The sequence below is a fragment of the Salmo salar genome, unplaced genomic scaffold (genome assembly GCF_905237065.1).
Source record: "Salmo salar unplaced genomic scaffold, Ssal_v3.1, whole genome shotgun sequence".
Taxonomy (NCBI): Eukaryota; Metazoa; Chordata; class Actinopteri; order Salmoniformes; family Salmonidae; genus Salmo; species Salmo salar.
The window spans coordinates 1-15,966 of NW_025549428.1; the positions used below are offsets into that span (position 1 = coordinate 1).

General features: G+C 42.7%; 2 protein-coding genes across 2 annotated transcripts; one reads left to right on the top strand and one right to left on the bottom strand.

Annotated features, from left to right (window-relative positions):
* The first annotated feature begins 4,314 nt into the window (after positions 1-4,314).
* LOC106593881 (casein kinase II subunit beta) lies at positions 4,315-9,469 on the top strand. Its single transcript, XM_045713319.1, has 7 exons — positions 4,315-4,747; positions 5,275-5,349; positions 5,833-5,935; positions 6,264-6,379; positions 7,370-7,445; positions 7,710-7,899; positions 8,144-9,469. Exons 2-7 carry the CDS (start codon positions 5,278-5,280, stop codon positions 8,232-8,234), a joined length of 648 nt encoding a protein of 215 aa, XP_045569275.1. The 5' UTR covers positions 4,315-4,747; positions 5,275-5,277; the 3' UTR covers positions 8,235-9,469.
* Positions 9,470-9,548: 79 nt separating this feature from the next.
* On the bottom strand, positions 9,549-12,417 carry LOC106573466 (uncharacterized; the record flags this gene model as incomplete). The annotated part of the gene is given in 4 exon segments (XM_014148545.2): positions 9,549-11,694; positions 11,833-11,907; positions 11,995-12,123; positions 12,295-12,417. Coding segments are annotated over 4 exon segments (357 nt in total), but the record flags the coding sequence as incomplete, so codon positions are not given.
* Positions 12,418-15,966: the final 3,549 nt, after the last annotated feature.

The window sequence follows — 15,966 nt, forward strand, 5'->3', positions numbered from 1 at the left end:
CACTGCTTTGAGGTCAAGCTACAGGTTAAAGGTGAGTATTTGCTAGTACATTCTTATTCAGAATATACTGTGCATTCAGAAAGTATTCAGACCCCTTGACTTTTTCCACATTTTGTTATGTTACAGCCTTATTCTAAAAGTGATCAAATTGTTTTGTTTCCTCGTCAATCTACACACAATTCCCCATAATGACAAAACGAAAACAGGTTTTCAGAATTTTTTGCAAATTTATAAAAAGAACATAAACAGAAATACATTATTTACATAAGTATTCAGACCCTTTGCTATGAGACCCGCAATTGAGCTCAGGTGTATCCTGTTTCCATTGATAATCCTTGAGATGTTTCTACAACTTGATTGGAGTCCACCTGTGGTAAATTAAATTGATTGGACATGATTTGGCATTAATACGTGTCACCTATCAGTTTGCAAGTGTAACCGATGTGAAATGGCTAGTTAGTTAGCGGTGGTGCGCGCTAGTAGCATTTCAATCGGTGACGTCACTCGCTCTGAGACTTGAAGTAGGGTTTCCCCTTGCGTCGCAAGGGCTGCGGCTTTGTGGCACGATGGGTAACGATGCTTCGTGGGGTGTCAGTTGTTGATGTGTGCAAGGGTCCCTGGTTCGAGCCCGGGTTGGGGTGAAGAGAGGGATGGAACCTACACTGTTACACAAGCAATGTAAAAAATATATATATCATTGAGTTAATATAGCCGCATACAAACATGGTCTCTTTTTTGTTTTCTTGAGTAAGGCAGCTCCAAAATGCATGTGTTTGAGCCTAGTTCAGTGCTTTCTGTGGTGGTGGGGCAAGCCAGCAGAAAAATTGGAGCTTTGCGCCGTGATTGGCTCGGTGTTCTGTCACTCATGGGGACACTACGTCACCACCAAGTCTAAGGGTCGAGCTCGAAAATTCAAGCCCCTTGGGTGCTGCCATAGAGTTACATTAGAAGTGCCCATCCAAGAAGGCTCAAGGTCATTGACAACAGATAAAATGACATCAAATCACGTTATATCTACAGTAACTTTGATTGGACTGTCAACATCATACTTTCAAAATCCTAGCTACCAGTCATCATCATAAATCAAGTCGACAATGTACTAGCCAATCCTTTTAATCCTTGTCATGTGAAGAGAAATAAAGAAGATAAATTATAGATAAAACGTATCAGTACTCATCGGCCATTGGACATAAACATTACACAACAAGTTGGAAATCGCAAATTCAACAATGAGTGGTTTGGAAGGAATCAGTGGCTAACTGTAAGCATTGCAAAACAATCATTAGCCTGCTATTCAGTGGAGTGGCTATGTGGTGCCAAGTCTAAGATTAATGGTCGCTTTTCCTAGTTTAAAATGATAAACGTTCAACATTGGCCATGCTGTCAATGAAGCATGACTAATGTTCTGACTTTGTGAGGCACCTGTAGCCTATAGCCTGTTTTAGAGAAATGTAATCATTGAATATTGTAAGAGCTTTCATTGTCTGCTTATATGCCCACTTTATTCTATGGTTCTAACTTGGTGTACAGGGAGAATACCGTAAGAACGGACCATGTTCTGAATTCTGACGCTGTACATTTCAAAAGTGCTGAACAAATAGTCATATTGACTAAGTCCGTCCAAGCTCGCTCATTGTCTTAATCAAAATTACGGATAGCCTTATCCACTTGTCGTCCCCTTATGCCATAGTTTGTACTTCTCAATTGTCAGTAGAAACCACATTTGTTTAAGCAAGTCAGCCATATCAGCTATGTTTTTTTAAAGGCAGTAAATGAGGCTGAATGAACTGTTTCACTGCCAGACAAGGCTCAGCTGTTGTTGGGGCTCTGGTGTTTGGACAGCTTTATGTAGGCCCTAACAGTTTGTGGGCACCGTTTGTCACTGTTATAGTGCAATTTGTGTATTGTTTAGTGTTGCGTTGTATAGTGGCTTTGCTGGCATCCATTGAAGAAAATTGGGTGTTGAGTTTGCCCCACCAATATTTACATGCTAACATCACTACTCCTCACAGGGCTTTTTCGACATTGCAGCTGTCAGGCGACTGCCGACTGACTGATCTACAAATCAACTTGCAACATTAATAACGACTCATTATTGTTTGTAGATCAGTCAGTCACAATTGACCAATGTTACATCATGGTTTTGATGCTCTTGAACACGGCCACAAATATGTTTTGAGACTCGATTTGGAACAAAATAAAATAATCGGGACTCGACTTTGACAGAAGACTAATGACCTGAAAGGCTTGATTTGAAGTTATCTGTTTTTGACAATAATTTTATCAGCACATCTGCATGGACAGAGATCTGTATATAATGACGAGATGCTCATGTCTCCTCCCAAGCTGATTCATTGCCACTTCGTTTGTCCCGTGGTACATTCCGTCGTGAGGGAGCGCGAGTAGAGTCGCAGGCAGTGAATGGACCCTGAGAGCGCGCTTGTTTGAAATTTAAAAGTGTTGCGGTAGCTTTTGATAAAGAAGAACATCAAGACGAAGTAGCTGCATTATAAATGGGATTCACTGTGAGCGCTACATCCTGAGGTGTTCATGCTGATTGTACGGAGATTGTGACAGCCGGTTAAATGGCGTCCCTTGAGAAAGCAAGAACAACATATATGTCAGGAGAAGTGCAGTATTATCATAAGGATAATACTGGATGTATACTTGGAATACGGAGGAGGAATTGTAATCGGCCTGTGTGTAGCTGGTGTGGAGGAGTCAGGCGCAGAACAGCAGATATGAGTAAGGAACGTAATTTACTCAAGGAATCAATAAAACCAACACAATAAACTAGCACACAATAACGGACCGAATAGATACAATCACTCACCAAAACCCATACGAGAACAGAGGGTTAAATAATGAACAAGTAATTGGGGAATTGGAACCAGGTGTGTAAAACAAAGACAAAACAAATGGAAAAATCAAAAGTGGATCGGCGATGGCTAGACGGCCGGTGACGTCGACCGCCGAACGTCGTCGAACAAGGAGAGGGACCGACTTCGGCGGAAGTCGTGACAGGAACAGAGAGAGGAGGTCTAAGAGAGGGAGTAAGATGGTGATCTTGAGTCGGTTAAAAATTGTGGGAAAAATGGAGATGCTTTGTTAAAGAAGAATGGTAGAAAGTGTAAGCAGAGTGAGCTGAAGACAGGAGGAGAAATGGATGTGAATGAGGTCAAAGTATCAGAGGTGGTAGGTGTGGTGAAGTTCTCGAACCCCGAGGCTTGCACTGAGAGTCAAGATATTGATGAGTCTGTGACAGTAGCAGTGGCGTTTTTGGAAAAAGTGGACCGTTGCCTTTTGGCTGATCCATTTGTGGTTTCAGGGTGGGTGAAAACAGAGTTGGGTACTGTGGAATCGGTAAGGGTAACCTAATTGTTAGGTTAGATTACTCGTTGGATATTACTGCATTGTCGGAACTAGAAACACAAGCATTTCGCTACACTTGCATTAACATCTGCTAACCATGTTTATGTGACAAATAAAATTTGATTTAACCAGAAGTACAGTAGTCTTGTGATAATTGTTTGTGTTTCTGCTGGTCGGAGGCAGAAGGCACTCGGCGTTAAACGAATGGGGGCAAGAAATGTGAATCCTTTCGCTCTCAAGAATAGGGCGCCATTGAAAGGAGTGATTACTGGGGTAGCAGTATTTTTAAAAGTTGACCAACTGAAAGGTAAGATTCCCAGTGTTTGTGATGCTCGTCGTTTGGTGCGATGCAGACAGCGTGGCAAGAGTGGTGAAACAGAAGAGTCATTGTCTGTTCTTTTGAGTTTTGATATTGAGCATTTGCCCGACAAAGTAATGTTAGGATATATAAGTTATCCTGCACAAGCTTTTATACCGAATACATTGCGTCGTTACAGGTGTCAAGCTTATGGGCACGTGGCAGCAGTGTGTACGAGGGAGGTTCCTAGGTGTGAGAAGTGTGCAGAAGGGCATGAGACAAAGGAATGTGTACCATTGGTGAAAGTAGTGGTATGTGTTAATTGTAGGGGTGCTCATGTGGCTGGGGATCAGAAATGTCCTCTGCGAGAGAGGCAGGTTGAGGTTTCCAGGGTTAGAGTAGTGCAGAACTTGTCATATGCTGAGGCAGTGAAGAAAGTAGAGGAAGATGGGTCAAGGGAGGGATCCCGAGAGGAGTGGTGTGAGTAGCAGATCTGTACCAGTACAGAGGGATAGGCCAACAAGTGATATATGTTTCAGTAAGATTGGATTTCTAGCATTCATAGCAATGGTTATCAACTGTACTGCAGGGATGGAATGTAAGTCACAGAAAATTGAGGTTGGGGTGGCAGCTGCAGAGAGGTATTTGGGTGTGCGAGACTTGACATCAGAAGAATTACAGGGTGTGTTAAGTGGTGATGTCCCATCCTTTCAGGTTGTTGGCATGAGGTAGGATTAAATAGTGGAGTGGGGTGGTGTTATTTAGATTTGTATCATTTTTTTGTGAGTAGTGTTAGATGGTAGGGTATTTTTTTTTTTAAAGCAAAGTATAAGGGAGTTAGTTGTATTCCAGTCTAGTAGGTGGCGGTAATGCAACATACTCTTAGAGCTGACTCGTTCGCGAACGACCCATCGCTAATACTCCGCGGTTTGACTGGACCAGCAAACTGTTCATCAACACAGGTCGGAGAAGCCGAAGATTCCACCGGAAGTAATATTCTTGTTTACAGCAGTTAGCTAAGGTGCTAGCTAGTTAGCACAGTAGCTACCGGTAGATATATCTAGCTAACATAAGAGGGTGAGTAAACGTGTGCTGACACAACACATTTGGTTTTACACTACTAAATTAATTGTTTAGTTTCAAATGAGTATGGATTTCATGCGTGTGGAAAATGTCCGTTACCTAGCTAACGTTATTAAACTAACGTAACTAGCTAGCAAACACGGGGTTAGCTAGCTAGCGTTTTCTATGTAGCTAACGTTAGCTAGCTAGAGTTCTTTATGCATAATTTGACGAATAACAATAGGTTTTTGTTCTAGCCCAGTACTAACACCTCTGGGCTTGATGATTTGATCAGATTAGCTAGCTAGCTAGCATATCTGGGGCAGAAATAAAGCCTGCAGTGTACACATACTTCAGGTCCCTGGACCAGAATGGAATACACCACTAGCTAAAATCACATTTTATTGATCACATACACATGGTTAGCAGATGTTGTAGCGAAATGCTTGGCCCAGCTAGCTTTATATTCTAGTGCATCAATGGAAATTCTGGAATACATGTCATTTTTGCATGCCGTTGCACCATCACCCCCACTTGTTCAGAGGATGAGCAGCTCGGAGGAGGTGTCCTGGATCTCCTGGTTCTGTGGCCTGAGGGGGAATGAGTTCTTCTGTGAGGTGAGTAGATAGCTAGTTATGTCAGAACATCACAGAATGAGAAGGACAGACAGGGGAAATAATATTGCTCTGACTTAGCCAACTGTTTGTGAAGCTAGTTGTTTTGAAATACAGAATGAACTGTTACAGCTACCAGCCAAATATATACCCTGAACACAGATGGAGAATTCCATGTGAAAGAGGACCAAAATACAGTGTTTAAAGTCGTGGGGTGGTTTTGTATTGATGCCATAGTATGTAACTGTGACATAAGCTTGTTATAGCCTGGCGGTAGCTTCAGATATTCCAACACAGTGCATGCACCTTTTAGGCTACATTGCTTAATTCTACCTTTAACTCTTCTGCTTGTCTTAATTGCCAATACTGAAGTAATCCCTTTAACCTGTTATGCAATTGACCAACTGTGGCCTATTCATAAAGAGTAGTAGACAGTGTTTGGCAGCTGAAAGCTACTAACCATGTTGATCCATTCCACTTTACCAGGTTGATGAGGACTACATTCAGGACAAGTTTAACCTGACAGGGCTCAATGAGCAGGTGCCTCACTACCGCCAGGCCCTCGACATGATCCTCGACCTGGAGCCAGGTGAGCTCATCACTACACCGTCTAAAATGACTTCACACTGACACTTCCTATAGGCTAATTTATCAGTTCTGTTTGTATTTACAAGTGCCTTTCAAAAGACCCAAGGACACAGTACTGCGACTACATACTTTGACTCAGTGCATCTATAGGCTGAAGTCTACCTTGTGTTGATCTGAAAGCCTCACGTATGTGTGTGTATAAAGAAAGGAAAGACCTGCAGACACAATAATGCTGCCTCCCAGTGCTTTATTCATGCACCATGTCTCTATAGGCTTCTGTGTACCTTGTGTGTTGATCTGAAAGCCTCACTGTCATGTCTGTCTGTCAGATGAGGAGCTGGAGGACAACCCCAACCAGAGTGACCTGATAGAGCAGGCAGCAGAGATGCTGTACGGGCTGATCCATGCACGCTACATCCTCACCAACAGAGGCATTGCTCAGATGGTAGTAAACCTTAGAGCTGTATATATTGTTCTGGAGTCTGGATAATCTCTATATCAGGGGTCTCCAACAGGTAGACTGTGAGCTACCAGTAGCTCGCCAATCAATTCTGAAATTACATGCATTTTTTTTCATGTGTTCCTGGCAAACTGTCATAAATGTAAAGCTCCTGGCTACTATCCAATCAAAGCCACATTGACATTGTCCAACCCCTAGTTAGCCACTATTGGCTTAAAAAGCCAAACGTAACATAATCTGCCAATTTCATTTCCAGCAATATTGCCCCTGTTTAGGGCGCTCATTTGTCTGAGTCCATATGTAGCCAGTTAGCGACACTAATTATAACCGGAGTCTTTTGGGTAGACTGGAAAAACCTTCTCAATTAAATGCAAATTGTAAAGTAGGCTCATCTGACAGAACTATCATGATGATTATTTGTATCAATGAGGTGCCGATTTGTTTTGCAAACTGTCATGACGTGCTGCAGCAGTAGGTAACAGCAGCAACATCGCTAGACTGACACTCCTCTCTTGCGAGATGTGGAATTAAAGGGTAAATTACACACTTTTTTTTTCAGACCTCAAATGGTCTTCTCATGTGATTTTAAGGTTTGACATGGACTCAGAACATCCATTTTCCTTCTTTCTCTATGAAGAATTGTAATATTGAGCAAATATACAAAATAAATCCCAAACCAGGAGAAATATAACAGTTCAAAGAGAATTGAGGAAAATTTGAAATATAATTTTATGGGGCCCACTTAGTTGTCTATTAACCATCATTTTACCAGGTATATTGACAAAACAACTATTTGAAAGTTATAAAATAAAAAATGTAGCTCGTGACATGTTTAATTTTTATTTTTTTAAGTAGCTCATGCTAGAAAAGGTTGGAGACCCCTGTTCTAAATTCTACCTGTCTGTTTATTTAGTGTGCCTTTCTTGGACTAGCTGTGTGACCACGTTTCACACTGAAATAGTTTTTGGTTTGCAGCTGGATAAGTACCAACAAGGGGACTTTGGCTATTGCCCAAGAGTGTACTGTGAGAATCAACCCATGCTTCCTATTGGTGAGTTTGACTTTAATGTGTTCATACTCCTGTTCAGTTACAGAACATACCTCTTTTCATGGAATTGAACCATTTCTCTCCAGTCACCTTTGAACTATATCACAGATGGTCAGCAGTATTTCACACAGGTCTGAGGGAATCTAAAAGATGACTCTTGCTTGCACAGTAAATATATTTCATCAGTATTGAATTGGCAGCTGACACCAGAATAGACTTGTGTGCCCTCAGCTGTGTTACATAATGTTGATCTCTCCTCTCCCATAGGTCTGTCAGACATCCCAGGTGAGGCCATGGTGAAGCTGTATTGTCCAAAGTGCATGGATGTGTACACCCCCAAGTCCTCCCGGCACCACCACACGGACGGGGCCTACTTCGGGACAGGCTTCCCCCACATGCTATTTATGGTGCACCCTGAGTACCGGCCAAAACGACCTGCCAACCAGTTTGTGCCAAGGTTTATTTCTATAATTATCTTTGCAAATTCATCAAGATGCTCTGTTTTCCCCATTTGAATACATATGATTTGATAGTGTTATTACATAATTCATGTTCAGCTGGGAACTGTAACAAAAACCACTTGCTTGATTTGAAGATGACATTTTTTCCCCTCAGTAAGAAGATTGAGACATGTTAGCATAATGGCAGCCTTCTACTATCCACACTGTTACTGTGTTGTAATATTTAGTTGTTTTTCTCAGGCTATATGGCTTCAAGATCCACCCCATGGCTTATCAACTCCAACTCCAGGCTGCCTCCAGCTTCAAGAGTCCTGTGAAGGCTATTCGCTAGAACTTACACACCCGGCCGGGAAAGAGACATTTTGACTTGGTTGGAATGAAAGCAGTGGATTATGTAGCTCAATAAAGGCTTGTTAAAACACATTATGACAGATACAATACATACATGTAGATCAGGGATGGGAACCTCCAGTCATTGGGGTTGCAGTGGTGTCACACTATTCCCCCATTCCTAGCGAACACAGCTGATTAAACACATTGTATTCTAAACTGATGATCATGATCAGTTCATTATTGGATATGACACCAATCAGGCCCCCAGAAGGACTGGAGTTGACCATCCCTGATGTAGATGGATGCGCTTATGTCGACATCCGGACCAGGCCATCATCTGTCTGTTATACAGGATGCTTTTTGGTGATAGGCTAAAGCACAGAGGGAGCCAATCACAACCCTACTGACTACAATCTTGCAACTCTTCCCCTTTCCTTGACAGGACCCAATCTTTCAAACCTATTTTCAGTTTGGCTCGCTAAGGCAGGGTTTTCCAAACTCGGTCCTGAGCCCCCCCCCCCAGGTGCACGTTTTGTTTTTTGCCCACTTATTGTCAAAAGAGCTAATGTGATTGGTCAGCCTGTGTGAGCGCATCCTAATACCTGTTTTCACACTATCATGCTGACCTGCACCGTATTGGGCTGGCTCAGATACATTCTCTTCATGGTTTCCTTTCCTGCATGGTTCCATTACCGAGGGTGGACACGTAACTTGGCAGTGTGAAAAGGGTGATATACAACAATCTTAAATGATTATTTATATCCAGATTGGCTGAGAATCCAATGAACAACCAGTTTGATATGTATTATAGATTCCCTAGAGAATGGCTGCTGCACTAATTGAATTGAAGACAGAGTTTATTAGATGTATAAGATATGTTCTTCTCGGGGTGAAGGGCAACATGGGTTTTCTTTGTGCTGGAACACTCACTGTCACGGCCACTAAAGCCATCATTAGTTGTAAACATGTCCATGACAGAGCAGAGTTGTCTCTTGACTGGACACTGAGATGCATGGTTTCTCTTGCATTGATCTGTTACAATATTAAGTGGTATTGAACACACAGGTGGATGGCTATTTCATGTTGATAACCTACAGCTACAACCAGTTTACATTATGGTACTACATTTTACATGAAAGGTTTTCTTTCAGTCTACAATTCCAGTGGTGATGCTATTATTGATTTTCTGAATGCAGGAATTAAGAATTTTTAATAAAATTGTATTTCTTACAATTCTATTGGTCACCTTTTATTAAAAAATGTTCTTGTGACTGAAATCATGCTCAGACACTACACACCACTTGATAATTAATTCAGGTTTTAATTAAGTTTATTTAAATTTAAGACAGGAATGTCACAAAAGCAACAATATGATTACAAATCTAAAAACGAAGGGTTCCGCTGAGATTCTAGTTCATGCCCTCAAGATCTTTCTAGCTAATAGTTTGTGCCACCTTCACAAACTTCTTCAGAGGGGAAGAAAGGTCTGCTATTGTCATTCTCTAAAAGGGTTCTCATACACGTATCTTTGATCTACAAAAGGAAAGGGTACAGCAAGTGGTAGAGGAATCTACTCTAAACAAGTGGTAAGAAAGATTTACAAACTAGATGATTATGAATGCGACTTCTGTGTCTAAAAGCCTGCAAACAGACTCGTGTTTTAAAAAGAATCACATGAAACAGTCTACAAAGAAATGATGGTAGAACATGGACAAAATATGTGCCCCTATATGAAAGAAAAGCCACATATACTGGGACAGCTGCCTTTTGATAGTGATAAATACATCTTGCACATGTACTACTGTGTTTAAGAGCTGAGTATCATTTGGACCCATCTGCAGGGCTAGAATGTACATTAAGACTGAACATTCTTCATACAATCATATACAGAGGGGTTTTGTCTTGCAGTATTGATAAAGACATAAACCCTGAGAAACAGACTAAAGCATTGTTTCATCAAATCAACAACAGGTTTGAAAATCAATCACGTTTCTATCTAAAATCATTTTAAGGGACAAAACACGGTGGGACTTTCCATTGCTCTCACATCAGACTGCATGGGGCAGTCCTAAAGGTCAATGGTGCGTTAAAAGAAGAAAAAACAACGCTGAATACGTACTGGGAAACATGGGGGCACTCCCAAATTCAAGGTGTAAAAAAAAAAAAAAAAGACAATATTGATATGAGAAGCTACCAATGAGTAGGATATGAACTTCAATAACTTAAAAACCTAATTTTGTACAAATACTATAAAAGCAGTAATGCTATAAAATAGAGTAAACATTTTAAAACAGTTGTCATCACGTCAAAGTTTCTAACGAGGGTCATCGTGGCCTGACCTAGTAGTATTACGCGTGTTAACTTGGCTGGTTAAGAAAGAGATATTTTACCTGAGCAGAGAACAAATCCAAAACAGGCATGGTTGTTTGAGTATGCAATATCTTTGTTCAATACTTTTAAGTGAGGTATGTAATTTCAATTTGAATATTCAATAAAAAAATAATATTCCTCAATTATAAATGTAAACAAACTCAAAGGAGTTATCCCTTTCCAAAAATACATCTAGTTTCTGTCCAGCATCTTAATCTGATTGAAAAAGTCTGATAATGTTATTACTTAAAGCTCAGTTGAAAACAGTGCATTTCTATCAAAATGAGCATGTTAAAGGGAGACTCAGTAAAATGCCGTTGCCTCGACCAGCACCGCAGATGTTGAGATGAGCGAGATGCAAGACTTTGCTCTCACACAGTATCTGCGCATGTGCACGGGTTCGCTTCACTCTTTTCACAGCGTTGGAACCATGGCACCAAAACAGCGGAGAAGTTGAGCCTCTCACTTCAACGCTCTTAGTTGTTTTGCTGAAATTGACCCACTACGCTGTTTACTTTCTGCATCTCCGTCATATCGCTGAGTCCACACTTAAACTCAATGATACAGTAGTAGCAATACAAACGACAGAAAAATATGTTGTAAATAAACATTTAAAAGCAAATGACCTAAATGCTCTTAGAACTGAAAAGGTTCATCTTTCCTACTACAATAAAACAAAAAAATAGTAATTTGGCGAAATATGAGGTTTGAGTGGAATAGACCAACATGAAGCCACCATACAGTCAGAACAGCAGTATGGAAAGAGAGGACACAATAGGCTTTCTCCCTGGCCTGTTCATATCCCACTGGGCAGGGACACACCAGGGTGCATCCCAAATGGCACCATATTCCCTTTATAGTGCACTACTTTTAACCAGGTCTCTGGTCAAAAGTAGTGCCATTTGAGATGCAACCACGGTGGTTCTGGAGGGGACCAGTCAGGACACAATGTCAGTGTGGGTTGAGGAGGTGGGGGTGGCTCTGGGACAGGGAGGTTAGTCCTTTGGTGTCTTGAGCATCAGATCCATAGGGCTGCTCCCTGACTGTGCTCAGCTGAATCACATTGCTGTTGCTCCACCGCCGCTTCCCTGCAGGAGACACAGCTTCAGTTAACCTCCACCTAGCTGGTTGTACACCTTATGACAAAAATGTGTCACAGAGAAGCATTGTGCTTGACCAGGCCTTGGTGTGTGTAGAAGGAGCTGTCATACTACACTGTACTATACCTGGTCATCCTCTGAGTCAGCAGTGATGACGATCCTCTTCTCCACTCTGGTCTCTGACACTCCTCCTTTCACCACCTGGGACAAGAGAATTAGTCAGAGGCCATGACACACACAGCTGAAGTGTGTGTGTGTGTGTGTGTGCGGTCTATGGTGTGCCCTTACCTTGGAGATGCGAGTGGTGGTGGTAGTAACAGAGGTGCCACTGGTTTCCCTGCTGCTCTCTGAGGGAATGGTCTGGATGCTGCTCAGTGCTGTGGCCTCTTTCCCCCCGTCTGTCCCGTCAACTGACACCTGAGAGAGGAAACAAACAGAAACATTGGCTCCATGGTAACACCTCAGTCATCGGTGGCGTTAAAGACGTTTCAGAACACTGCCCTGATGGTACCCTGCGGTAGATGAGGTTGAACCACAGCTCAGAGTTCCCCAGCTGTAGCATCATCTTTATTATCATGGGGTGGCTACCTCTGCAGACTCGTAGGTGACCGTCTGGGTCTGAACGATAGGGACATCCTTAGTAGACACGTCAGTAGGGAGGGACTTGGACACGTCTGTGATGGTGAATGTCTGGGTCTGCACCAGAGGGGGCTGGGGTGGGAGGAGAACACACTCTAGTCAGTTTGACTGAACGTTGCACATCGACATGTCATGAGAAGAGCCGACTTGGTTCCTTCCTTCTATACATGTCAAACAGACATATAGGCTCTATATCATATCATTATATCTGAACCTTACATGATGTTGTGTCCAGTGTTTATATACATTATTGGTTGTGCCCAATTGAACATGGCACAGCTGTAATTTTCCAATGTTTCATCAACCACTCCCCATGAAAAACCCTCAAACCACACCTCTCTTTTCATTCACAACTGATTGGGTCCCTTGTTCCCACTCCCCATTCTAGTTTTACCGAGATGTCCTTCCCACCACCACGAGGTCAGAGAGAGAAAGACAATTCATCTAGTGTGTTAGAGAGAGAAAGACAATTCATCTAGTGTGTCAGAGAGAGAAAGACAATTCATCTAGTGTGTCAGAGAGAGAAAGACAATTCATCTAGTGTGTCAGAGAGAGAAAGACAATTAATCTAGTGTGTCAGAGAGAGAAAGACAATTCATCTAGTGTGTCAGAGAGAGAAAGACAATTAATCTAGTGTGTCAGAGAGAAAGAAAGACAATTCATCTAGTGTGTCAGAGAGAGAAAGACAATTCATCTAGTGTGTCAGAGAGAGAAAGACAATTCATCTAGTGTGTTAGAGAGAGAAAGACAATTCATCGAGTGTGTGTCAGAGAGAGAAAGACAATTCATCTAGTGTGTGTCAGAGAGAGAGAAAGACAATTAATCTAGTGTGTCAGAGAGAGAAAGACAATTCATCTAGTGTGTCAGAGAGAGAAAGACAATTAATCTAGTGTGTCAGAGAGAGAGAAAGACAATTCATCTAGTGTGTCAGAGAGAGAGAAAGACAATTCATCGAGTGTGTCAGAGAGAGAGAAAGACAATTCATCTAGTGTGTGTCAGAAAGAGAAATACAATTCATTTAGTGTGTTAGAGAGAGAAAGACAATTCATCTAGTGTGTCAAAGAGAGAAAGACAATTCATCTAGTGTGTCAGAGAGAGAAAGACAATTAATCTAGTGTGTCAGAGAGAGAAAGACAATTCATCTAGTGTGTGTCAGAGAGAGAAAGACAATTAATCTAGTGTGTTAGAGAGAGAAAGACAATTCATCGAGTTTGTGTCAGAGAGAGAAAGACAATTCATCTAGTGTGTTAGAGAGAGAAAGACAATTCATCTAGTGTGTCAGAGAGAGAAAGACAATTCATCTAGTGTGTCAGAGAGAGAAAGACAATTCATCTAGTGTGTCAGAGAGAGAAAGACAATTCATCTAGTGTGTCAGAGAGAGAAAGACAATTCATCTAGTGTGTCAGAGAGAGAAAGACAATTCATCTAGTGTGTGTCAGAGAGAGAGAAAGACAATTCATCTAGTGTGTCAGAGAGAGAAAGACAATTAATCTAGTGTGTTAGAGAGAGAAAGACAATTCATCTAGTGTGTCAGAGAGAGCGCTTGAAAGAGAGGATTAGCGACATGGTCCTTATCTCTTCCCATCACCCCCAACACCATCACTGTGCACCGCCTCTGCAGCTGGCTCTAGCAGAACTCAACCATCCTGACCAACACCAGTATGACTACAGATTCACTGTTTAGATTCCTTGTAGCCATGCTGCAGAAGGGTGAGTGTACACTGTCCCCCATGGAATCACCCAGACAGAGGACAGGCAGAGTACAGGTAGAGGACAGGCAGAGGAGTCAATCAACAGGAGCTGGTCAGGGCAGAGGGAGGGCTACCTGGAAACAGCGTATGACATGGGGAACACCGCTCACGAAATAGGAGGTGTGGGAGGCTCCTGTTATCCTCCCAGACTGCTCCCCCTCGACCCTGGGTCTGCCGGCTCCTCCTCCTCCAGCACTGTACCCTGGAGCTGATAGGAGTGGGGCAGCTGTGCCCTCTCCACCTCAACGATGGGTACGTGGCTGGTGGTGGTCCCAGAGCTAACATGCTCACCCTCCTGATCACATGGCCCTGCCACCCCAGGTGCATCATGGGATTTGGAGTCAACCCTATCAGGCCCAGTTTCTGTGCTAGCAGGGCTGGGGCTGGGCCCCCCGATGGCCTTACAGTGCTGCTGGACTCGTCCTGTTGTCGCGCTGCCTTAGTGTCCAACTCTTCCCTTATAGGAGTAATACACACACTCTAGAGGAAAGACACAGCACACATATTTCCACTGTGTGAACAACAGCAGGGAATGAAACAATGTTTTCCACCATACATGTTTAGCAAGAATTTATTGCATTTTTGGGGGGTCAAAATTGATTGTTAAAAGGGCATGCAGCAGGACAAAATATATTGCAGTTGACAAGAGTGTTTTACCAAATACCAGTGAACGAAACATAGGTAATATATACTATAACATTTGAACAAGCTGCCCCAAAGTTACCTCGTCAGTGTTAGATGTGCATCCAAAAAACAAAAGTGAATTGTGATGAGGTATACACTGTATACTCAAATATACACTGTAGCTGTCCACTAGTGCTGGGTTAATGTGCTTCTATAGAAGACTTCATACATGAAATACGACAACACACCACTAACTAATCCTACTATCACATATGACAACATTGATGTCTGTCTGGATGTGTACAAAAACACCTATTAGTGGAACCTGCACATATCAAAACTGTTCCTACTGTAAAAAGCCACCAGTCAACTGTCCTTGTCAGACGTACTCGTCTAGTCCAGATAATCAGATATACAAAAACAGAAGTGGGTTCATCGTCAAGTCTTTCAACTTTTTAGGAAGGAGCAACAGTCAGGAAGAGTTGGGGAGGGGGGGACTGAGCAAGATACACAGGAAGTAAGAGTCACATGACAGGAAGCAGCTTCTGAAGTAGAAGAAGATGATGATGAAGAGCTGTGATGAAGAAGAGAAGAAGAAGGAGCTAGAGGTTGATGGCCTGCCTCACACATCCCTCTCTCTGGTCCTCTCCCTCTGGGCCGGCTCGAGAGGCCCCCTAGGATGCCACCTCAGCTGCGTTTAGAGTAGAAGTCTTGCAGGGGGCCACGCGGAAGGCGGATGGCGAACTGAGGGGAGAAGGGTAAGGGTGGAGAGGGGGGAGAGAGATGAGAGAGGTAGGGGGATGTTGAAATGTCTGATGTAGGGTAATGGATAGGAAGGCGATGCAAAGCTGTGTCATGGTCTAAGAGAGGAAGAATGGAGAACGCATTTGTCTGAGTTGGATTAGGTGGTTATGGGTAACCTGTGGGCCTTCAGACTCTTCAGTTGTGGGCTTGGGGACAGGAGTATCAGTGCGAATAACAAAGCAAAGTGAGAAAAAGGAAGTGTGGGAAAGCAGACTTAGGGAAAGAGGGGCAGTATTTGGGAGACGGAGGCAGGATGGAGGAGATGAAGCAGAAAACAAGCACATCACTGAAGGAAAGAGGAGACAGGAGGACGAGCACACAGGTCAACTCTTCTACTCCAAGGTCATGATCTTCAAGTCACAGGGTCATGCAGTTTCTCTGTCCAATCAGGTCTGGTTGTCATGCACTGAGGGGAGGGTCAGACTAAGGGACACCCAATGAG